The sequence below is a fragment of the Pristiophorus japonicus genome, chromosome 1, assembly GCF_044704955.1.
Source record: "Pristiophorus japonicus isolate sPriJap1 chromosome 1, sPriJap1.hap1, whole genome shotgun sequence".
Lineage (NCBI taxonomy): Eukaryota > Metazoa > Chordata > Chondrichthyes > Pristiophoridae > Pristiophorus > Pristiophorus japonicus.
The window spans coordinates 222075379-222101537 of NC_091977.1; the positions used below are offsets into that span (position 1 = coordinate 222075379).

The 26159-nt window shown below is 43.3% G+C and overlaps 1 protein-coding gene across 2 annotated transcripts in view; it reads right to left on the reverse strand.

The window, feature by feature from the left end:
• Positions 1-511: 511 nt before the first annotated feature.
• Positions 512-26159, reverse strand: part of ift74 (intraflagellar transport 74) — a 176758-nt gene continuing 151110 nt past the window's right edge. Inside the window, exons 17-19 of one of the 2 annotated variants that reach the window (XM_070886712.1) lie at positions 17246-17371; positions 5372-5432; positions 512-1520 (exon numbers count right to left, since the gene is read on the reverse strand). In XM_070886712.1, coding sequence (XP_070742813.1) covers positions 1405-1520; positions 5372-5432; positions 17246-17371 — 303 coding nt within the window. In that variant the 3' untranslated portion in view covers positions 512-1404. Of the gene's footprint in view, positions 1521-5371; positions 5433-12602; positions 13686-17245; positions 17372-26159 lie in introns of those variants that run through there. The other variant, XM_070886720.1, reaches the window with a different exon arrangement.

Genomic DNA, 26159 nt, shown 5'->3' on the forward strand with positions numbered 1-26159 from the left:
GAATGACCCCGAGAAGGAAGTGGGAAGGACACAAACTTCCACCTCCTTGCTTGGTGATCCTAATGGCCCCGATATATCTGTGCTTAATCAGAGTGCATTATCTCTCATCTTCCTTGACCCCTCCGCAGCCTTTACTACATTCGACCATGCCATCCTCCTCCACCTCATCTCCGTTGTCCAGCTTAGGGAAACTGCTCTTGCTTTGTTCTACTCTTACCTATCTGATCATAACAAAAGAATCTCCGGCGATGGCTTTTCTTTCCCTCCTGCATAGTTAACTCTGGAGTCCCCCAAAATACCCTCTTTGTCCCCCTTCTCTCCATGATACCCCTTGGTGTCATCATCCACAGATATGTACTCAGCTTCTACATGCATACTGATGGCACTCAGCTCTACCTCTCCACCTCTCTTGAACTCACTGGTTGATGGCTGATACCATTCTTGTATTTGGGGAAAAAAATCTTGAGTGGTGTAATGTGATTAAAGAAAGCACTTCACAAATAAACCCACAAATGCTCCAATTATTTTTATTGGACTTCTGAAACTGCACAGAGCACATTTAAATTAATGTAATTGTACAATAAAACTGAAATTCAGAGTGGATTATCTCAGCACTAAATTGTAGACATCAATAAAATCGGAGGTAATGAATACACACATACTATCTCAAATTTTGTTTGATTGGAAATAAGTTAACTGTTAAAGAATTAATGTGAGATAAAATGCCACATTGCATATAACTGGGTGGTGTCTGTTCCACAATCAAGTCCCTTCTCAAATTTCTTAATATGACGATAGGTTACAGGCACATGGAAGTTACAGCACAGAAACAGATCACTTTTCTCAACCATGTCAGCATCTACCCTCAATGTCAGCAAATAGTTTCTTGTGAAATACTATTATTACTGCACGGTTGAACCTATAACTGAGACAGTATATCGAGTTCAGCTACTGTTTCCTCTTATTGTACTGCTAGCTTAACCATTTTATTCCTAAGAATTTCAACAATGTGAAATTTAGGTTGATTCGTAGGGAAAGGAGTATGGTCCTGTTTCTCATACAGAACACTGGTCATGTACCTTACAGTCTCTGCATGCTACTTCTCCAGATTCAGAAGAATGGCTGAAGGGGTTCATGGAGTTAAGACTCGGTCTGACTTAAAATAAAATGTACTAGAGCAATGTGTTTATTGTTGGTGCCTAGAACTCAAATGCAATAAATATATGACAAAAAATCAGATAGTGTAAAATAAAAATGGGAAATACAAAATTTGTAGTGTGAAAAAAGGTTTACTCAAATATAGTGTGTAAGCTTATCCTCTTGTGGAAATTTCTTGTTGAAAAAAAAAGCAACTAAAATCGTTCTCTTTAATGTCCTTCCAGATTAGTCAGGAAGGCATTTAGGTCAGTTTCTGGCGTTTTGAACGGCCTCTTGAAGTATTTTGTTGAACTCAGCAAGTTGTTTGGCCACATTCTTCACAACTGGCTGGTAGTCACTCTCCATACCCTTTGTAGCAATGACTGTTGAGCAGAGTTAAGGAAGTTGATAAGAAGAATCAAATGAAATGCACTCTTTTGAGACCTAAACAGATGGAATCTAAAGGACAATTACTAAAAGAAAAAGCTCACAACTCTCACAAGCTTATGGGTAACATTAGAACCGCTAGCAATGCCACAAAACAGGTGGCATTGCTAGCGATATAGTATATAAAAATTAATAATGTAGTACAAGGAAAATGGATTAATATAGTATACATAAAGTAGGCCATTAAAATAGGTTTGCTTTAAATTATAATAAATTACTTCCAATGTTCATATTCTTTTACATTACTTTGGCACCAATTCACAAGAAATTTACTCAAGTGCCATAATTATAACTTACTATATATTAAAAGGAATTTACAATTATAAGGCAGTAATACAATTAATGGATTCTGGTGATGTAATCTATCTATAAATATGTATTGTGCCTCAAAGATGTAAGATTCTTATTTTCTTTTTGATTTATCCTCATTATTAAAAACATTTAAGAAGACAGCAAAAGTTTCAGATTTTAGCTTTCAAATAACTAAATTCCAAGGAAGTAAAAATTAGTCCAGTAAACAGGAAAAATAAAGACTCAAGAACATTCGAAAAAAGATAAATGGTAAATCCAGAAAATCTGACTAAGGAAACATAATCACAAGATTGATAAATACAAAGACATATCACCAAACACTAAAATACGGATTTGACGATGGCAGTGTAAAAATAAACTATCAGGAGGAAGCTGAGGAATATTAATTATCACACAACAAGCTGCTATTGAAAAGGGCACCCAGTAAAACTAATTGGGATTCGTCAAACAGCATGAATGTTACAAATCTGGCTTCTTTGGAAATGTTGCATGCCACAATGAAACAAACACTTATTTCAGTTAGAGAAGTAAAATTAGCATTGTGCATCAGAAAGAGTTGTGAACCTTGTGATTTTTGCTGTATAATTTTTTTTAACACATTTTTATAAATTTCATGGGTATAGGGGATCAGTGGAAAACCAAGATAGCAACTGAAAGCAGTTTGACATTTTTTGGTGCAATTTGATTGTTAGTTTTGAGGTGGTTGCTGTTTTATCATTGGTTGGATTTTTAGTGATTTCTGGTTGATCATTTGTAGCTTTATTTTAGGTGTTGGTGTGATATTTGAGCCAATCAGCAAGGACTACTTAACAGACAGTGGTTTATAATATCTTCTTGGTCAAGATATTTGAGCCATTTTCCTTTGAAGCCTTTGGAGACTTTCAATGTGCAATGCTGAGCGAAGTGCGATGAATACTTTCTCATATGTATGGACATAATGGAAGGCAACTGTATAGATTTTAAATGCTTTTTAAATAGTAACGCCTGTTTAGAGGAAATAGTTATACAAATTAAAGTGACAATATTTTGATACTGAAGTTGAGCCCCTGGGAATTAAGTAAAGAAGTATTTTTGGTGATATATTTGTTTAATAATTGATAAAAAGGAAAAAAAAAACTATCAGAGAAAAACTAGCAAGAAATATAAAAACACATTGTAAGAGCTTCTGCAAGTATGTAAAAAGAGTAGCAAAAGTAAACATTGGTCCCTTAGAGGCTGAGGCAGGAGAAATTATTATGGGGAATAAGGAAATGGCAGAAACGTTAAACAAATATTTTGTATCTGTCTTCACAGAAGATGAAGAAAGCATACCTAAAATGGTGGGGAACCAAGGGTCTAATGAGGGTGAGGAACTTAATGTAATTAACATAAGTAGAGTAAACATACTAGAGAAACTAATGGGACTAAAAGCCGACAAATCCCCTGGATCTGATGACCTACGTCCTAAGGTTCTAAAAGAGGTGGCTGCAGAGATAGTGGATTGGAAGGTAGCAAATGTAACACCGTTATTCAAGAAAGGAGGGAGAGAGAAAACAGGGAGCTACGAGCCAGTTAGCCTGACATCAGTCATTGGGAAAATGCTGGAATCCATTGTAAGGAAGTGGTATCAGGGCACTTAGAAAATCATAACATGATTAGGCAGAGTCAACAGGGTTTTATGAAAGGGAAATTGTATTTGACAAACTTATTAGAGTTGTTTGAAGATGTAGCTAGCAGGGTTGATAAAGGGGAACCAGTGGATGTAGTATATTTGGATTTCCAAAAGGCATTCGATAAGGTGCCACATAAAAGGTTATTACACAAGATAAGGGCTCGTGGGATTGGAGGTAATGTATTAGCATGGGTAGAGTTAATTAACCAACAGAAAACAGAGAGTAGGGATAAACAGATCTTTTTCAGGTTGGCAGGCTGTAACTAGTGGGGTGCAGCAAGGATCAGTGCTGGGGCCTCAGCTATTTACAATCTATATTAATGACCTAGGTGAAGAGACTGAGAGTAATGTATCCAAGTTTGCTGATGATGCAAAGCTAGGTGGGACAGTAAGCTGTGAGGAGAACACAAAGCATCTGCAAAGGGATATATATATATATAGACTAAGTAAGTGGGCAGTAAGGTGGCAGATGGAGTAATAATGTAGGGAATTGTGAGGTTATTCACTTTGGTAGGAAGAATAGAAAAACAGAATATTTTTTTAAATGGTGAGAAACTTTTAAATGTTGGTGTTCAGAGAGATTTGGGTGTCCTTGTGCAAGAAATACAGAAAGCTAGAATGAAGGTACAGCAAGCAATAAGGAAGGCAAATGGCATGTTGTCCTTTATTGTAAGGGGTTGGAATATAAGAGTAAGTAAGTCTTGCTACGATTTTACAGGGCCTTGGTGAGACCACACTTGGAGTACTGTGCACAGTTTTGGTCTCCTTATCTAAGGAAGGATATACTTGCCTTGGAGGCGGTACAACGGAGGTTCACTAGATTAATTCCTGGGATGAGAGGGCTGTCTTATGATGAGAGATTATGTAGAATGGGCCTATTCTCTCTGGAGTAGAATGAGGTGATCTCATTGAAACATACAAGATTCTGAAGGGGATTGACAGAGTAGATGCTGAGAGGTTGGTTCCCCTGGCTGGAGTGTCTAGAACTAGGGGCACAGTCTCAGGATGAGGGATAGGCCATTTAAGACAGAGATGAGGAGGAATTTTTTCACTCAGAGGGTTGTGAATCTTTGGAATTCTCTGCCCCAGAGGGTTGTGGATGCTGAGTCTCTGAGTATATTCAAGACTGAGATAGATAGATTTTTGGAGTCTAGGGAAATCAAGGGATATGGAGATCGGGCAGGAAAGTGGAGATGAGGTCGATGATCAGCCATGATCTTATTGAATGGTGGAGCAGGCTCGAGGAGCCATATGGCCTACTTCTGCTCCTATTTCTTATGTAAAACTGTTCTATTGAATATGAAATACAAAATGATTGTTAGTCATTAGTTTATTCTTTCTGTTCTGGCAATCAGCTTCAAATACAGTTCTGCCTCTTTACACAAAGAGTGATAAATGTTTGAAACAATTTATCAATGTAGTAGCAGCAAATACATGAGGAATATTCAAAATAAGGTTGCATGCTATAATAAGAGAATTAGGGTCAGAGAGATGAAATGTATCAGAACAATGTCAGCTGTGGCTCAGTGGGTAGCATACTTGCCTCCGAGTCAAAAGGTTATGGGTTATAAAATCCAGGCTAACACTCCAGTGCAGCACTGAGGGAATGCTGCACCATTGGATGTTCCGCCTTTTGGCCATGCCTGCCACATATGGTGCACGTAAAAGATCCCATAGCAATATTAGAAGAGCAGGGAAGTTCTTCCCGGGGTCCTGGTCAATATTTATTCCTCAACCTCAACAAGTAAAATCTTCTATATGAGAAGTTACAACTTAAGTATGTTCTAAACTGCAAATATGACTTATGCAAGTGGTCAAGGATACATTCTTTCATAACAAAGTTGTTCTGCTCATGGTGCTGCCATTTGCGTTCCAGATTCATTAGCTGCAAAGAAAGTAAATATTGAGAACCACCATACTAGGTTCCAACATTTATACATTATTCAAGAATTCAATTTTTAACTTATTTTAGCCGGAATCCAACAGCTCTTCCCCGACACCAGCTTGCGTTGTTTGGACTCCATTTCCTCTGCACATGAGGTGTAGTGAAATTGTAAACACATTCTTCAAAAATGAATTTTATGATCTTGCTATGCCTGGTGCACAGTAAATTTTCCCATCTTAGCACTTGGCTCTGTGAAGAGGTCAAGGCCCATTTCCTAATGTCCTATAAGTAAGGAAGAAAATCTTTCCTATTATACACATTACAATTTTGTATTTTTTTAAAATACGTCTTAACTCACAACAAGAAAAATGATTCATTACCCTTCATACTTGTTATGTATGTAAACTTGTATATACCTTGTACAGCCACCAGAGGGCTCATCCCCTGGAGTCCCAAGGGATCCCACAATCCCTTGGGAGCACAGGTATCTTAGGAGGCCTCACAGGCTGGAGAGGCACTCTGGAGACCTGCAATAAAAGACTAAAGTCACACTTTACTTTGAGCTCACAGTATCCAGTCAGACTCTTTATTCATATATAACAACTGGCGACGAAATACAGATGACGAACCCAACGATGCAGAGAACAGTGGGCATCCTGGAGAAATTTTCGGAGGGAAATGATTGAGAAACCTTCGTGGAGCGACTCGACCAATATGTCGTGGCCAATGAGCTGGAAGGAGAAGTGAACACTGCTAAACAAAGGGCGATTCTCCTCACCATCTGCAGGGCACCAACGTATGGTTTCATGAAATATCTGCTTGCTCCAGCGAAACGCACAGAGAAATCGTACAATGACTTGTACACACTGGTCCGGGAGCATCTGAACTCGAAGGAAAGCATTCTGATGGCGAGGTACCGGTTCTACACCTACAAAAGGTCTGAAGACCAGGAAATGGCGAGTTATGTCGCCAAGCTATGACGCCTTGCAGGACATTGCGAATTTGAAGGACATTTGGTGCACATGCTCAGAGATTTTTTCGTACTTGGTATTGGCCATGAAGTGATACTTCGCAAACTTTTGACCCAACGTTGAGTAAGGCCATAGCGATAGCCTAGGCATTCATTGCTACCAGTGACAATACTAAGCAAATCTCTCAGCACATGAGTGCTGCTACAAGTACTGTGAACAAAGTGATGTTGTTTTCAAATTGCAACGTGCAGCTGCAAGCCCCACATGCCTGCAGCTGCATGTCCGCAGATGTCTCAGAGTCCACCATCAAGGGTGATGAATGCAAGGCCATTAACACCTTGTTAGTGCTGCGGGGGTAATCATAGTTTCCATTCATGCTGTTTCAAAGGGTATGTTTGCAAGCGCTGTGGAACAATGGGACACCTCCAACGTATGTGCAGGCGAGCTGCAAACCCTGTTAATCCTGCAAACCACCATGTTGCAGAGGAGGACAGATCCACGGCAGATCACGACGAACCAGAACCTCAGACCAAGGAGGCAGAGGTATATGGGGTGCACACATTTACCACAGTGTCTCCCGATAATGCTGAAGGTTGAATTAAATGGACTCCCAGTGTCAATGGAGCTGGCAAGGGTGCGAGCCAGTCCATTATGAACAAAAAGACTTTCGAAAAATTATGGTGCAGCAAGGCCTCAAGGCCAGTCTTGGCTCCCATTCGCACAAAACTGAGAATGTACACAAAGGAATTGATTCCCGTAATCGGTAGTGCTACTGGAAAGGTCTCCTACGATGGAGTGGTGCACAAGCTACCACTCTTGGTGGTACCAGGCGATGGTCCTACACTGCTCAGCAGGAGCTGGCTGGGAAAGATACGCTGGAACTGAGACGACGTCCGAGCGCTCTCGTCCGCTGACGATACTTCATGTACCCAGGTCTTAAACAAGTTCCCTTCGCTGTTCGAACATCGGGAAGTTCCAAGGAGCAAAAGTGCAGATCCACCTAATTCCGGGGGCGCGACCCATCTATTACAAGGCGAGAGCAGTACCGTACATGATGAGAGAAAGGGGAGAGAAAGGGTAGAGGTCGAGCTAGACCGGCTACAATGAGAGGGCATCATTTTGCCGATCGAATTCAACGAGTGGACCAGTCCGATTGTTCCAGTCCTCAGGGAATTGGCACCGTCAGAATCTGTGGTGATTACAAAGTAACTATCAATCTTTTCTCCCTGCAGGATCAATACCCACAACCAAAGGCTATTACGCTGGCAGGAGGAAATACGACCACGAAGCTGGACTTGACCTCGGCCTACATGACGCAGGAGCTGGAGGAATCATCGAAGGGTCTCACCTGCATCAACACGCACAAAGGTCTCTTCATTTATAACAGATGCCCGTTTGGAATTCGATCAGCCGCGGCGATATTCCAGAGAAACATGGAAAGCTTACTGAAGTCGGTCCTGCGCACGGTGGTCTTCCAGGACGACATCTTGGTTACAGGTCGGGACACAGTCGAGCATCTGCAGAACCTGGAGGAGGTTCTTAGTCCTCAGGTTGAAATTCTCGAAGTGCGTTTTCCTGGCGCCTGAAGTGGAGTTTCTGGGAAGAATCGCGGTGGACGGCATCAGGCCTACCGATTCGAAGACGGAGGCAATCGAGAACGCACTGAGGCCACAGAACGTGACGGAGCTGCGGTCGTTTCTAGGACTCCTGAACTACTTTGGTAGCTTCTTACTGGGTCTCAGCACACTGTTAGAACCACTGCACACCTTACTGCGTAAAGGAGACGAATGGGTATGGGGCAAAAGCTAAGAAAATGCCTTTATAAAAGCTAGAAAATTGTTATGCTTAAACAAATTGCTTGTGTTGTATGATCCATGTAAGCGTTTGGTACTAGCATGTGATGCGTTGTCGTATGGCGTCGGCTGTGTATTGCAACAAGCTAATGAATCTGGGAAATTGCAACCGGTTGCTTATGCATCCAGAAGTATGTCTAAGGCTGAGAGAGCCTACAGCATGATTGAAAAAGAAGCGTTAGCGTGTGTCTATGGGGTAAAGAAAATGCATCAATATCTGTTTGGGGTAAATTTGAATTGGAAACGGACCATAAACCACTAATATTCCTGTTTTCCGAGAGTAAGGGGATAAATACGAATGCATCGGCCCACATCCAAAGATGGGCGCTCACGTTGTCTGCATACAACTACGCCATCTGCCACAGGCCAGGCACAGAAAACTGTGTTGATGCTCTCAGTAGGCTGCCATTGCCCACCACGGGGATGGAAATGGCGCAGCCCGCAGATTTAGTCATGGTTATGGAAGCATTCGAGAGCGAGCAATCACCCGTCACAGCTCGACAGATTAGAACCTGGATGAGCCAGGACCCCTTACTGTCCCGAGTAAAAAATTGTGTATTTCACGGGAGCTGGTCCAGTGTCCCAGTGGAAATGCAGGAAGAGATAAAGCTGTACCAGCAGCGCAAAGGTGAAATGTCTATAGAGGCAGACTGTCTTCTGTGGGGCAATCGGGTAGTGGTCCCCAAGAAGGGCAGAGTCACTTTCATCAGTGACCTCCACAGTACCCACCCAGGCATTGTAATGATGACAGCGATAGCCAGATCCCACGTGTGGTGGCCAGGTATCGATGCGGACTTAAAAGTTCTGCATGCACAGATGTAACACATGCTCGCAGTTAAGCAATGCACCCAGGGAGGCGCCACTAAGTTTATGGTCTTGACCCTCCAAACCGTGGTCCAGGGTCCATGTCGACTATGCAGGCCTGTTCTTGGGTAAAATATTCCCTGTGGTTGTAGATGCTTACTCCAAATGGATTGAATGTGAGATAATGTCGGCAAGCACGTCCGCTGCCACCAGTGAAAGCCTGCGGGCCATGTTTGCCATGCACGGACTACCCGATGTCCTTGTGAACGACAACGGGCCATGTTTCACCAGTGCCGAGTTCAAAGAGTTCATGACCCGTAACAGGATCAAACATGTTACATCTGCCCCGTTCAAACCAGCATCCAATGGTCAGGCAGAGAGAGCAGTGCAAACTATCAAGCAGGGCTTGAAGAGGGTAGCTGGAGGCTCGCTGCAGACTCGCCTATCCCGAGTCCTGCTTAGCTACCGCACGAGACCCCACTCACTCACTGGGATTCCACCTGCTGAATTGCTCATGAAAAGCGCACTGAAGACAAGGCTCTCATTAGTTCACCCTGATCTACATGAACAGGCAGAGAGCAGGCGGCTTCAACAAAGTACATATCATGATAGCGCAAATGTGTCACGCGAAATTGAAATCAATGATTCTGTATTTGTATTGAATTATGGACAAGGTCCCAAGTGGTTTCCCGGCACTATTGTGGCCAAAGAGGGGAGCAGGGTGTTTCGGGTCAAATTTTCAAATGGACTCATTCACCGGAAACACTTGGACCAAATCAAACTCAGATTCACGGACTATCCTGAGCAACCCACTTTAGACCCTACCTTCTTTGACCCCCCAACATACACACCAGTGGCAACCGACTCCGCAGTTGGCAATGAAGCAAAACCCATCACTCGCAGCAGCCCAGCAGGACTCACCACACCAGGCAGCCCAGCAAGACCAGCTGCACAGCAGCCCAGCGAGAACCCAACAAACGATTCACCAAAACCAGCATTTGCACTGAGACAATCAATCAGAGAAAGAAAGGCCCCAGATCAACTCACTTTGTAAATAGTTACACTGTTGACTTTTGGGGGGGTGGGGGGAGAGTGTAAGAGTTGTTATGTATGTAAACTTGTATATACCTTGTACAGCCACCAGAGAGCTCATTCCCTGGAGTCCCAAAGAATCCCACAATCCCTTGGGAGCATAGGTACTTAAGGAGGCCTCATAGGCTGGAGAGGCACTCTGGAGATCTGCAATAAACGACTACGGTCACACTTTACTTTGAGCTCACAGTATCCAGTCAGACTCTTTATTCATATATAACAATATTCATATCCAAATGGAATATCAGTTTGTGTAAATTCAATAGACAAAATTCGGCTTCAGGCACAGTGAATGCAGTTACTTTTGTCTTCTTGTAAAAACCACACCAGCACATCATATTGTATCCTCTAATCAAGGAGTGAAAAGGAGCCTTTCATCTGGTCAAGCAGCAGAATTCAGAACAACAATGGCACTTCTGTTAACTTCCTATGACGTATGATTTGCCAGACTTCATTAATCACAAACTTCTTAAATATACATTACTGATGAAAGGAGAAAATGATGTTGAAAATACAATGATTATGTCATAATGGTTACAAACCCCCAGTCTTAAAAATACAAGCCTATGTAATGAAATAAAAATATTCATATCAAAAAGGAACCAGGCCCCTAATTCAACAAAATAAATCTTTTTGAGCTTTTGATTAAAATGCACAGCAGGTCGTTAAAGTAAATGAAACAAAGCAAAGGACTAATAAGGGAGAAGCATTGAGAACAGACCCAGCAGGGCTGCAAAATATAAACAATCAGAACCCAGTGGCATTACCAGTGTAACACCAAGCAGCAGACAACAGTCAGGCCGCGATTTCGCCTACCTTGGCGGGTTCGGTGGCAGGTGCTGAACCTGCTGCTGGCTCCAGCCCGCTGTGTGGAAAGGATTTTACGCTGATTGGGCTTGTTAAGCCGGCTCAGTGCATTTCCTGGCCAATTGAAGGAAGCGTCATTTGATGACGTGTCATCAGCCGGTTTCCATAAAGGGACCATGCCCACATTTATTTGACAGTTGTGCTGTCAAGTGTTCCACAGCATTGAGGTGCTGCAAACACTGACAAGCACTGCACAAAGGTGCACAGCTGCACCTAGGCTCTCCCATGACTCCCTCCATGTTTGCACCTCCATCCATCCCTCTCTATCTGCATTATCACTTCCCCAACTTACTTTCCACCCCTTACACTCACCCTCATCCTAGTCCAATCATACCAACTATCAACACACAAGGCTAGGGCACTGGGTCTTTTAGTCAATGTTCATATAAACTTTCTGTTAATGTGGTGTCAAACATTCAAATTTTTATTTTCAACACTTTACGTTCTTGGACAGATGTGTGTGCACCTTTAGAAGTGGCTTAGTGAATTGCAGTGAATGGTGAGACATAACAGTACACCTGGTGATGTGTGAGAAAGGAATGGCTTGGGCATTGTAGGGATGCTTTATGGTGCCAATCTGGCACATCATGTGGCAGCCAGTGCAGCGTCAAGTAAAGTAAATGTGACTATGGTGAGGCCATTCCTGGCCTACCGGGCAGCAATGTGGTCAGGTGCTGATGCCCTGTGTACCATCAGAGAAGATTGCAGAGAAGGTTGGTGCTGCTGGTGTGCCTGCAGCTGCTGCTGGTGGTGGGATTCTGAGGACCAAGGTGATAGTTTCAAGGGCACCGATGCTAATATAATAGATGGCGGGCCTTTGTTAAATCCTTTCAGTAGCGAGTTTGGTACAGTAATGCGCTTCTTTGCAGCTCCAGAGCTACTTAATTTGCACCCTACCAACGAGATTACTTTTTCTGTACAGCAAAATGCATACATTTACAAAATCACTTGTAATGCAGTTCCTTGGAATGCTTATTTTCTCTGTGTGGAGCAATGCAGAGATTTCATTAGGGTTATTCTTAAAAGACTATATAAGGACAAATATACAGGTTTTAATGAAATACTGATTTCTGCAAGGTCATCAGATTTTTAGTTTGTTGTAATGACAGATATAGCAAGGGCATTAAAATTGGTGGCTTGATAATGAATACTTAAATTATTGTGCAAGTAAAACTAATTCAGTTTAATCTGAAGTGTTAAAAATCTGTAATTTGCATTTGTTCTGCCCTCAAGTACAATACTAACTGAGGGGATGCTGGAAGGGTTGTTGTTTCAATAAGTGTGATGGACTGGATACAATATTAAGCAACGATGGGAACTGAGGTGTGGGTGAGAGACGGGAAGCAAGGGTAATGCAAGTTATTTACACAAAGTCCAGCTGTTTTGTTGTGTGCTTGAAAATCCAGGAATCAACCAACCTCTATTATTTACAAGAAAGAGAAAACAGTTACACAATAGCTTGTTCATTCAAGTTAATGAGATATGGATCTTGCCTACTGCTCAGTTTGGGCACCATTGTAAAAGTATATTTTGTTTTTTTTATCAAATATAAACTGTGAACAAGAACACAATAACATACTTCAGACAACAAAAAACTGATTTTATTAATGAATACTAACACCACAGTGGAATTTTGACAGCTTGTGATAAGGCAATCTGAATAAATAGATGCAAGGTGTTGAGTCGGTCTTTTCTCTCCGCAAATGGGAAAACATTTGTGTGTGTGATATAGCTTACTTATCGTCATTGACACACATATACATGTACACACACACACACAAAATTTCCTTGCATCCACAGCCTAACTTCCTGTTAGTGTCAATTATCTACAAGAACTATAAGCTGCAGTGTGAAGATTATGGGACAACTGGACTAACAATGGCTACCCTTCATAATTCATAATGCTAACAGGAAGCTCAAGTGGTTATCATGTTGATGTTTATTTCCTAGAAGATAAATCTAATGCTTCACAAACAGTAGACTAAAAAGCATAATTTGAGCTTGCTGGGGCCAGAAAAAAGCAAGTTTGCAAACTCTCCAGTTCTCTGCCAGAAATGTCCACTCTGTAACTTCCCCTACCTGATTTCCCACTGGTGTTGCTCATTCTCACACAGAATATTAAAGACCAGCAAGGTTATTGGCAGCTGGGAGGGATCCCTTAAAAAGGTACTATGTCATTTTTTTTAACCCTCCATTTGAATGCAAGATACAGGGTTAGTTTCAAAGTGCCCCATGATAGGACTTTAAGCAAGGGGATGGAGAATATCAAAGGCGATATGCCAGGGAGATAACCAGAGACAGAATGCCATACCTATTGTCATGCCAGCTGTTATCAGCATGCCTAGCACAGCTACATGACAATGACTGAGGGGGAACTGCTACGGCAAGATCTGGACTTCAGTTGGAAGATAGTTGGAGAGCTGATCCACCTGCTGCAAGGATCCCAGCCACCAGCTTTCACCACAGGGATGGTACTGCCAATGATAGTCAAGGTCAGCTTCACCATCAACTATTCTGTCATCAGCTCCTTCCAGGTCTTGGCCAATTTGCTGCCTGAAGATGCATCAAAAATGTTACTGATGCAGTGTAGAGCAGGTCCGCCAGTTTCATCTCCTTTTTCATTGACGAGCAACAGAAGCATCACATAGATGCTCAATTTTACAGTTCTGCAGGATTTGCCAAAGCACAAGGATCATTGATGTCATTCATTTATCTTGACAAGTTGTAAGTTTAAGGAATGCATACAGCGACACACATGCACAATCTGCAGCACATCCCATGTGTCAGTAAATGAACATGCATCATGCATTTTGAGTGTGTTGGGACGACTTGCTGGGTGAAGCCCCATTAAGATTTTAGTGTGCTAGAAACTTCAGATGCAAGTTGCAGCCTTTATACATGCTAAGCATTCAAAAGGCTGCACGATAGCATTTGGTGAAGTAAGCAGAAAAAAAGTAACAGGATCCCAGGGTCCAATTTAGGGTCAATTCTCTGATGTGATCAGGGTGCAGCCTTCCACTTGCAGCACACGAGTACAGATGGCACTGAATATCCCAATTCCTCAGGAGAGGAAGAGTTTTCACTTTTAGAAGCTGTACTTTAAACATCTGCGGGGTTCATTACTGCCCCCCACATTATTGAAATTTAGCAAAATTGGTCTCATGACAAATTTCCTGTGGTCAGCTGCTTGCAACTTGTCTTTCACTGAGCGTCCATTTAACATGGGAGGAGGGGGCTGAAATTCAGGCACGACAGAAAGCTGGCGCGCACCTATGATTTTTTTTACCTGGTTTTACCGCCGGGAACGATGAGTCGGCCTTCCGATCGATTTTCTGGACTTTGAATTTTTTTCTAAAGTCGGACTGGAAGTCGGTCATAATGGAGGCGGAAGTGCGGCGGCAATTCCTGCTGAGAGGCGGAAGATGGGGTAGGATCGAGTCTCCGCCGCTGCGGTGGTGATGTCACTGCGCATGTGCGTCACCACGCTCTCCTTTCATTAAAGGTGAGAGAATCGGGGAATTTTTAGCTTTGGCCATTGGGCCACCAGGGAGGGTTTCGGCCGGGCCAGTGGTCTGGCAGCCAAGAGGGGGTGCTAGGTTGCCTGTTGGCGACCCAGCCGAACCTGGGGCAATAATTGGCTGGCCGATCGGGAAGTCGGCCGGCAAAAATAAACATATAGCGCCTGTGGCAGTGCGCCCTCCCCTTGAAGGGCCGCCGGGCTGCGCACACACAGGATAAGGTGCACCGACAGAAAAAGCTGTCGGGGGCACTGTTCGGCAATTTTTCAAGTTATATTTGAGTCGGAGTGTTCTGGAGGTATGGGAGATCAGCGGTGAGTGCTTTGATGTCTCGCTTGTGGCTGTCGGCAGCAGCGAGGCGGAAGTGGGGACTGGCCGAAAAATCACCGAGCTGAATTTGGGTCGGGGCAGCCCATCGACTTCAACGTGGCGGCCACTCAATTCCGCCGCATGGCCGCCGCAAACAGCGGTAACGGGCCTCATTCGGACCCTGAATTTCGGACCCGGGTTGACCTCCATTATGCTGTCAGCTGCAGAACTGAATCCTTAAAGATAAGGCTGCGCAATTTTTGCAAGTTGGATTTTGTTCTGCTTTTTGGGAGTTGCCATAATGAAATTACTGCATTATTGTGAGGGTAATATTTTTGTGGTTGTTTGCTGGCTTTTTTCAGCACCCCAGGACTGTGGCACACAACTGCAGCAACAGCTGTAAGTTGTCAACCTCAGCAACAAGTATGCTTGCCAACAGCTATCTTGGATTTGGAGGGTGGGAGAGGAGTTCCAGTGGAGGGAGAAAAGACAGGTCTGCTTCGAACTCAATTTGTTGCCTATCCACTGTCAGCCCAGGGACTATGTTATCTGACCCAGGCACAACTTCTTGGGGTAATGTCTGAAGAGACCTGCTTTCATTCTCTCCACTTCAGCAGGGACGTCGTCGTTTAGTTGTACCATTTTCTGAAGGCTGACCTACAGACAAGATCCAGCAAAGAGAAAGTCTGCCCGCAGTGGTAAAAGTCATATCGCATTGAACAGTTACCACCACAGAATAGTGTAGAAAAAATTAAATGCCTAAAGGCGTTCTTAAAATGCAGTTTTCAATATTACTGTTAGCTCTGGGAAATCAAAGAGTTAATGATAAGATATATAGGTACTTAAAAGGTAGTACTGTGGAAATAGTATATTTCATAGTTAGCATCTGGTTCCAATTAGTGACTGGAACTAAGGAATACCAAGGCTAGTCAAGGTTGAATAGAGGATAATGTTTTGCTGACCAGGAAAAAAAGTGCCTAAAGTGACTAATCTTTATCTTGTCCTATTCCTTTGTTGTGATTGATGGCCAAGCAAAGTGAAGAGGTTCTTCATAATAGGCCTGCAGATATGATTTCTAGCTGGGCCGTCTTGCAAGAAATTTACAGCCAGGCAAAAATGAACAGTTTGTAGCTAATGGGTAGATCTGGCTTTTCTCAAACATTGACGAATTTGCTCAATACAAGTGCTTGACATGTGCCTGTCTAACATACAGTCATCAAATGAGGGAATCCTTACCATGAGATGCATTGCTCCAATTGGCCAAAGATATGAATAAACCTCATGAAGGAGTTTCCTTTGAGAATCAATGGCATAATAGATTCCTATATGTGAGCTCCCATAGGCGTGCACCATGAAATATAATTATATATAAACCAGAAAATTCTGACAAAACAGCTGTGCATTTGGTGGATGTTCCTACCGCTAACTTGTGTGAGTGTTCCTTAACAAATGATGTAATGTAGTAGTATATTTAAGTAAAATATATGGGAGAATGTTGAAATGCTCAACAGTAGCTACTGATTTTATGCAACTTGCATAAAAGGTGAATTTATTGTAAGCTGAACTTTTAAATTGGATTCTTTGGCATTTACAACAGAAGTACTTGGGATGAATGAACCATTTTCTGACCTAACTCTATTGTAAAATTCAATATGGGAACCTGAAGAGGAGAAATTTCAGACTGATCACTTGGTATAGATCAGCCAAGGATAAATGTAATACATAAGCTGACATACCTTATTTACTGCCTACAAACTAAGTAGTCTCTAATATAGGAGGTCCGCTGTTAGCCCTTTAGTACAATTGATGGCAATTTAATTTGGATATATTACCCATTGAAAAATAGTACCATGCACTCAAAAGTTGTGTATGAAATTCTTCTCCGTTTCAAATCGCTAGATGACAGATATTTGGATACTGATCAATGCAATGCAGACATTTTTAACCTTGGTTTCCTAACCCTAAGGGGTCTGCTTGATCATCAAATTTCTGCCTGTCAGCAGAATTTTGCATTGTTCTGTGTTTGTTAGACTTACTAGCACATTATTTTAATTGCTGTATGACTAATAAATATTTTTGGCAATGACAAAGGTTATTTTCTTTTGGATTGCTGACACTGTCTATTGGAAACAATATTTGCAAGGAGTGTGTCAACATTTGCAGGGAACCCCATCACAGAAATGTTTGAAAACCACATGTGTAGTGAAAATGATGTGTTGACCAAAAACACATTTTTGTTTTTGTTTTATCAAAAGACACCACCTAAACTAAGTAAAAATGTAAAATAGTCACCAGATCTGCAAGTTAAACTGCAAACCTTTCTAGTCAGAACAAGTTGTTTACAATGCATCTATGCATCACGATGTTCAGTAGTCTGCGACAGTTAAAAATACTCCCACCTGTGAATGGGTCTCATTCTCCTGCAGCTGAAGCTTCAGAGTATCGTACTCCTTTGAAATCTGCTGCATAACCTTCTTAAAGATGTTTCTGCATTTTGTCAGTGTCACCTTTTCCTCCTGCAGTTTCTGGGTAACAGATGGAATGAAAATTGTATGTTCATCATTCCTGGCAAATCAATAAAATGTTCAAGAGCAGAGTTGCATAACATAAGCAAAACGATCACTCTCAGAATGACCATGTTGAAAATACCACTGATTATGGATCAGGCCAGAGCTTTCAAGGTGTGAGATCATTTGAGATTAGGACTAGCAATCTTATTAAAGTCCAGAAAACAGATGACGTGACAGACAAGATAGGATTTATTTGATGTTGATCATAATGGTCTAACAGTATGAGGCAATGAAATGAGGCTCTTTACCAAGATCATTATGATTACATTTGATGCAGATAAGTTAGCCAAAAATAAATGGTTTTGCAAAGAGACAGAAGGAGTAGCCATTAACAGGACAGGACATGTTTGATGATTCTTTTCAATAAAACTGTGCTTTCAAACTTCTTACAGTGATTTACAGAAGTTACAGATGTGACAGGACAGAATGTTTATGATGCAGTAGCATTACAGGCATGCTTGCACAAAGATGTAATCCCAGATCTGATAAAAGGGAAAGAGTGAGACATAACATTTTTAATTGCACCCAGAATAACAAGTTGTTTCGTTGGCATAGAAAGAAGGATCAGAAGAATGAAAGCAGCAGTGGAAAGGTGAAAAGCAGCAGAGCATTAACAAAGACCATTTCACTTAGTTGACATAGAAAATAGGTGCAGGAGTATGCCATTCAGCCCTTCGAGCCTGCACCACCATTCAATAAGATCATGGCTGATCATTCACCTCAGTAACCCTTTCCTGCTTTCTCTCCATACCTCTTGATCCCTTTAGCCGTAAGGGTCGTATCTAACTCCCCCTTGAATATATCCAACGAACTGGCATCAACAACTCCCTGCGGTACAGAATTCCACAGGTTAACAATTCTCTGAGTGAAGAAGTTTCTCCTCAGCTCAGTCCTAAATGGCTTACCCCTTATCCTTAAGACTGTGTCCCCTTGTTCTGGACTTCCCCAACATCGGGAACATTCTTCCTGCATCTAACCTGTCCAGTCCCATCAGAATTTTATATGTTTCTATGACATCCCCTCTCATCCTTCTAAACTCCAGTGAATACAGGCCCAGTCGATCCAGTCTCTCCTCATATGTCAGTCCTGCCATCCCGGGAATCAGTCTAGTGAACCTTCCCTGCACTCCCTCAATAGCAAGAACGTCCTTCCTCAGATTAGGAGACCAAAACTGAACACAATATTCCAGGTGAGGCTTCACCAAGAACCTGTACAACTGCAGTAAGACCTCCCTGCTCCTATACTCAAAACACCTAGCTATGAAGGCATACCATTTGCCGTCTTCACCAACTGCTGTACTTGCATGCCAACTTTCAATGACTGATGTACCATGACACCCAGGTCTCGTTGCACCTCCCCTTTTCCTAATCTGCCGCCATTCAGATAATATTCTGCCTTCGTGTTTTTGCCACCAAAGTGGATAACCTCACATTTATCCACATTATACTGCATCTGCCCACTCACCTAACGTGTCCAAGTCACCCTGCAGCCTCTTAGCATTCTCCTCACAGCTCACACCACCATCCAGCTTAGTGTCATCTGCAAACTTGGAGATATTACACTCAATTCCTTCATCCAAATCATTGATGTTTACTGTAAATAACTGGGGTCCCAGCACTGAACCCTGCGACACCCCACTAGTCACTGCCTGCCATTCTGAAAAGGACCCGTTTATCCCGACTCTCTGCTTCCTGTCTGCCAACCAGTTCGCTATCCACGTCAGTACATTACCCCCAATACCATGTGCTTTAATTTTGTACACCAATCTCTTGTGTGGGACCTTGTCAAAAGCCTTTTGAAAGTCCAAATACACCACATCCACTGGTTCTCCCTTGTCCACTCTACTAGTTACATCCTCAAAAGATTCTACAAGATTTATCAAGCATGATTTCCCTTTCAAAAATCCATGCTGACTTGGACTGATCCTGTCACTGCTTCCAAATGCACTGCTATTTCACTTTAATAATTGATTCCAAAATTTTCCCCACTACTGATGTCAGGCTAACCGGTCTATAATTACCCGTTTTCTTTCCCTCCTTTTTTAAAAAGTGGTGTAACATTAGCTACCCTCCAGTCCATAGGAACTGATCCAGAGTCGATAGACTGTTGGAAAATAATCACCAATGCATTCACTATTTCTAGGACCAGTTCCTTAGGTACTCTGGGATGCAGACAATCAGGCCCTGGGGATTTATCCGCCTTCAATCACATCAATTTCCCCAACACAATTTCCCACCTAATAAGGATTTCCTTCAGTTCCTCTTTCTCACTAGACCCTCGGTCCCCTAGTATTTCTGGAAGGTTATTTGTGTCTTCCTTCGTGAAGACAGAACCAAAGTATTTGTTCAACTGGTCTGCCATTTCTTTGTTCCCCGTTATAAATTCACCTGAATCTGACTGCAAAGGACCTACGTTTGTCTTCACTAATCTTTTCCTCTTCACATATCTATAGAAGCTTTTGCAGTCAGTTTTTATGTTCCCAGCAAGCTTCCTCTCATACTCTATTTTCCCCTTCCTAATTCCCCTTTGTCCTCCTCTGCTGGATTCTAAATTTCTCCCAGTCCTCAGGTTTGTTGCGTTTTCTGGCCAATTTATATGCCTCTTCCTTGGATTTAACACTATCCCTAATTTCCTTTGTTAGCCACGGTTGAGCCACCTTCGCCGTTTTATTTTTACTCCTGACAGGGATGTATAATTGTTGAAGTTCATCCATGTGATCTTTAAATGTTTGCCATTGCCTATCCACTGTCAACCCCTGAAGTATCATTCGCCAATCTAATCTAGCGAATTCACGACTCATACCATCGAAGTTACCTTTGCTCAAGTTCAGGACCATAGTCTCTGAATTAACTGCATCTTAATAAAGAATTCTACCATATTATGGTCATTCTTCCCCAAAGGGCCTCGCACAACAAGATCACTAATTAGTCCTTTCTCATTACACATCACCCAGTCGAGGATGGCCAGTCCTCTAGTTGGTTCCTCGCCATATTGGTCTGGAAAACCATCCCTAATACACTCCAGGAAATCCTCCTCCACCGTATTGCTACCAGTTTGGTTAGCCCAATCTATATGTAGATTAAAGTTGCCCATGATAACTGCTGTACCTTTATTGCACGCATCCCTAATTTCTTGTTTGATGCTGTCCCCAACTTCAGTACTACTGTTTGGTGGTCTGTACATAACTCCCACTAGCGTTTTTTGCCCTTCGGTATTCCGCAGCTCCACCCATACAGATTCCACATCCTCCACGCTAATGTCCTTCCTTATTATTGCGTTAATTTCCTCTTTAACCAGCTACCCCACCTCCTTTTCCTTTCTGTCTATCCTTCCTGAATGTTGAATACCTCTGGATGTTGAGTTCCCAGCCTTGGTCACTCTGGAGCCATGTCTCCATGATGCCAATTATAACATAGTCGTTAATTGTTGCCTGCCTACGAATACTCCTCGCATTGAGGCAGAGCCTTCAGGCTTGTCTTTTTAACACATTTTGCCCCTTTAGAATTTTGCTGTAATGTGGCCCTTTTTGATTTTTGCCTTGGCTTTCTCTGCCCTCCACTTTTACTTTCCTTCTTTCTATCTTTTGCTTCAGCCCTCATTCTACTTCCCTCTGTCTCCCTGCATAGGTTCCCATCCCCCTGCCATATTAGTTTAACCCCTCCCCAACAGCACGAGCAAACACTCCCCCCTAGGACATTGGTTCCAGTCCTGCCCAGGTGCAGACCGTCCGGTTTGTGCTGGTCTCACCTCCCCCAGAACCGGTTTCAATGTCCCAGGAATTTGAATCCTTCCTTTCTGCATCACTCCTCAAGCCACGCATTTATCTGAGCTATCCTGCGATTCCTACTCTGACTAGCACGTGGCACTAGTAGCAATAAATGCGTAGGGCTCAATTTTCCCCAATGCCATTTTTTGGTGTACTGCAAGCCCGTTTTTTTGGGCCCCGATTAGTCAAAAAAAATTAGCAAGTTTCCCCATTCTATTTTTTGAATTTGCTGCCGCGCAGCCTGTCCTTTAGCTTTGGCGGGGGGGAGGGGGGTGGTGGGGAGATTGCAGCCTAATGTCTGCACAAAAAAAATGATGCACCCTCTTCTGCATATGCGCGAAAAAAAAAGGAAGTTTTTGATGTGATTGCTATGGGCGCATGCCCAGTACAACTCCCGGTCTCCATTCAGCCATTTTTAAAGAGCTAGCTGTGTGTGAGAACTTTAATTCTCAGTGGAAAAATCAGAGCTATAATATAATATGCAATGCGGCTCAAGGACCAAGAATTTCTCACAGGGTGAAGTGGTTACTGTAATTGAGGCCAGATGGCATGAGCTGAACACCAGCAGAGGTCACATAAAAGTTTCACCAAAAGAAATGAAGAAAGGCTGGAACCAACTTGCAGAAGATTACTGTGTAATGGTGACCACCCCGAGGTCTGGAAGCCAGTGCAAAAAGAAGTGGCAGGACCTTAGTCAAGTAGTTAGTGTAAGTAATATTTTCATTTATTGAATGGAATTGCAATCGTAAATGTGACATCTGTATATGTCCCACCCAGCAGAAAGAGACCCTCTCTAAAAAGGTATATTTTCAGCTTTGCAGAGGAAGGTGGCACACAACAAAAGGGAAAGAACTCGAACAGCAGGAGCCCGGCAAATCTGTACCCACTGACATCATTGGAAGAGAGGGTCACTGCTTTGGTGGGTCCTGTCTGGAGAAAAGCAACCAACACTGCACAAGCTGGGCCCACACTCGAGGGAGAGGGAATGTCCTGCAAATTCTACAGTCTGGCTTTGCGAAATGTTAAATACTGTGCGGGCTAGCCATGCTTCGGTTCATGGGGATGTCTCCGTCAGCTACACTTCAGTTGATGCAATGTGCTATCATTCATCGTGGTCCTTCAAATGAGCCTGCTGCCTGCACTGTGTGAGCCCACTCATGCCATCCTACCCCGTCCTATGCTGCTCACTATTTGTCTGTTCTGTTATATTTTGCAGAACTTGAGGCCAACACCGACGAGGCTGAAGCCGATGCAGATTAAGAATCAGATGTGGACGAGCCTGAAGAGATCTTCCAATCTTACATTACAGACCAAGAGCATGGGGGTGAGGTTGAGGTGATGGATGAAGCCCCCACTATTGTACTCACTCTGGAGGAGGTGCAGGTGCCGCCCATTGAGGTGCCAGGCCCTTTCCTGAGTGGTACGAGTGTTGATGGGACATTCAATGGTTTCTCACAGTTCGAGGCTGGGGATTCCAGTGGGGTGCAGCGAAGCATACACAGGGCCCTACCGTCCGAGGCTGTGGGTCCCAGTGGGATGCAGCAAAGCACACCCAGGGCCCCACTGTCCTAAGCTGTGGGTCCCAGTGGGATGCAGCGAGCCACACCCAGGGTGAGGAGGGGAAGGAGAGCTCGACAGCACTCTCCTGAGGTGCAGGATCTAACAGATGTGGTTCAGATGATGGCAATGAGAGCGGAGAGCACTGACCTTACACGATCACTCCTGGACATCATCAGTGGGGTGGGTGGTGAGGTATCAGGACTGTCAGGAGAAGTAACAGCACTCTCATGAGAAATGGGAACACTGTCCGGGTACACGAGGGAGGGAATGTCGCAGGTGGCTGATTTGCTGTTAGTGAACATGAGGGAGGGAATGCTGTAGGTAGTTGAAATACTGTTGGAAAACATGAGGGAGGGAATGTTGGAGGTAGTTGTGACACTATCAGGGCACATGCGGGAGGGAATGTCGGAGTTAGCTGCCGCAATAAGGGAACACGCCCAGACCCCGCGCCCATTGACAGAATAAACTGCCACCCCCCCTCCAATCCCCAGACCAGTCTCTGAAGAGGCCCAAGCCGGGCCTTCCACATTACCACCTGCCCCCGCACCCCTCCCCCCATCAAGAAGTGCGCATTATACAAAATGTTTGAAAGAATAAGCTTGGTACCAACCCGAGAAAGGCTGTGCCACTGCCTGCGGGCAGGGATGGAGTCAACAAGACCAAGCGCAGCAGGCGGTCTTAGAATAAGGTGGAGGAGAGATGGGTGCAGCCTTTCTTTGCTGCTGCTATTGTTGTTATTATTATTGTTGTTACTGTTGTAACTGTTTTCAAATTAGAAGTTTTTTGTAAGTTTTGTAAATTTACAAGTTTAAAAGTTTGTAAGTGATCTTAAAGTTTGTAAGAGATCTTAACTGAAAACTTTAAAGTTTGATACAAGAATATTTTTATTGAAAAGTGAAGTTAATTACAAACAAGTGTTTTTTAAACTTTTGAATAAAATATATTTTAAATTATAACTGAATCATTTCCATTATTTGTTCCATTATTAACACAACTTTTTGAAGTAAAGAAGAATCATTTCCATTATTTGTTCCATTAACACAACACAACATTACGGAACAGGTCTAAACAGTAAACAAGGTCTATTTGGAATAGTTGCCGCTGAGCCTTCAGGCAACAAAGCGTTCACGGATGAGCTGCTGGCGCAAAGCTCAAGCAATCGTTAAAGGGACACGAAGGCCTGCCCTCCTCCACCGTCAAGCTCCGGATTCAGGTATTTGCACGGCTTCCTCGTCCTCGTCCTCTGCATCTTCCTCCTCATTATCAGCCACTCTCACCTCAGGTGGATCTTCCACTATCTGCTGCTGCAGCCTCATTATAGCTAAGCTATGCAGCATGCAGCACACAACAGTGAACTGACTGACAATCTCAGGAGAGTATTGCATGTAGCCTCCAGAATGGTCCAGGCATCAGAAACGTTGTTTTAAGATGCCAATGGTCCTCTCCATTATGCTGCGCGTTGCAATGTGCGACATGTTGTATTTCCGGTCAGCTTCCGTCCGGGTTACGCGTAGGGGCCTCATGAGCCAACTCTGCCCTTCTGCCTGCTGCTGAAACATAGCAGATATAGTGCTCTCGCATAGGATGAACAGATCATGGGTGTTCCCAGGGTCTCTTGTATCAACTGACATGATGCGATGCATGTTGTCACACACAAGCTGCACATTAACGGAGTGGAAGTCTTTTCTGTTCCTTTACAACTTGGAATCATCCAAAGGTGCTCGCAAGGCAATGTGGGTATCTTTGGGAAGCCAGCAATCCTGGAGAAGCCCACAGCCCTTTCACGCATTGCCTGGGCGGTAATGGGGGAACCTTATGTAGTCATTCATCCGGGCATATAGTGCAGCAGTCAAATGCCGAATGCAGATATGTGTTGCATGTTGAGAAATGGCGCACACATCCCCAGTTGTGGCTTGGAACGATCCAGAGGCATAGACTGAAAGTACAGTGGTGACCTTCACTTCAACTGGCAAAGCAGTCCTCCTGATGCTTCAAGATTGCAGGTCTGCTTTTACTAACTCACAGATCTCGGTTACAACTTCTTCGTGGAAACGCATTTTCACACAGTCTGCATGACTCAGGTGCAGGTATGAACGCCTGTCTCGATATACCCGACGTGAGTAAGGCCTCCTGCCCATCATCCTACTTGCTCTGAGGTTCCTCATGCGATGACGGCGAATCAATTGGCTCCTCCGCAGCACCATCAGGCAGAAGGCTTGCACGAAGTATGGCATTGTCAGTATTGCCCCCATGATTAAGTTACACCTTTGCAAGAAGCTCAAAACAGCAGGACAAGCTTCTTTGTTGTCTCTCTCCTCAAGGTAGACGCCTTAGTATGGACCACACCCAGGTCTGGGTATGCGCAATAGGCTTGCTTAGAACGGGAAGCTAGGCATTCAAATGAGGACATTTGGGGCAACAAAGTCTAATGCAATTCTTTCATTTTAGATTTTTTTTAAATTTGGGATTTTTTGATCAAAGTGCCACACCACTGACCGAACGTCTCCTTACGAGGCTCGAGGGTCGGCCAGTAGAATCACTCCCTCGCCCGGATGCAGGGGCTCAGCAAACAACCCCCCTCCACCCCGGGCTTCATTTGATGCTGCTGCATAGTGTAAGGGTTCTCATCCCTTCAGTTCAACTTCCACACACGCCAGCTCCCCCGGGCTTCTTTTGAAGCCAAGCCAGTGTCCGGGCGAGGGACTGATTCTGCCAGCCGACATTTCGACCCTCGAGCCCGGTTTGGAGACGTTCGATCGTGGTGTGGCACTTGGATCAAAAAATCCAAAATTTAAAAATTGCATTAAACTTCCATTTTCTGCATGTGAAGTTTGAAAAAAATTAAGCTTCCGGATACATATTTAAAGTGATCTTGACTCCCTCCAAAATTTCACTTAAAAACAATGGTGTCTTTCTGCGCCGATTTTTTGATGTGCGCTGGTTTTTCTTAAGTGACTAGACATGTTTTGGGAGTGGTCACATACACTGTCCTAGGAGAAATGTAAGTTGGCCAAACTTGAATAAATGAAAAACTGGCGCAAACATCAGGCTACGACGCAAAAAAACCCCTAAAAATATCGTAACTAACTGAGTTACATTAGCGCATTCTTTGGGGAAACTTGGATATTTTAAATTTAGGCCCCAAAAAAGCAGCACGTGCCAAAAAGATGGTTCAGATCACTGGGAAAAATTGAGCCTGTAATTTTGCAAGGCTCCAGTCCCAGCTTGGAGCTTCATTAGATGGGAGCGTGAGTTAGAGATAAAAAGGGTTATTTCTGCAACCCATGTTCCCGCTTGTCTCGTGGAATTTTAAGTACCCCAAATATATACTCTTTAAAAAAAAACTGGTTACAGAACACATGCCCATTCAGTGCGAAAACACATCCAGTTAACCCATTGTGAATGATTTCCATTGCC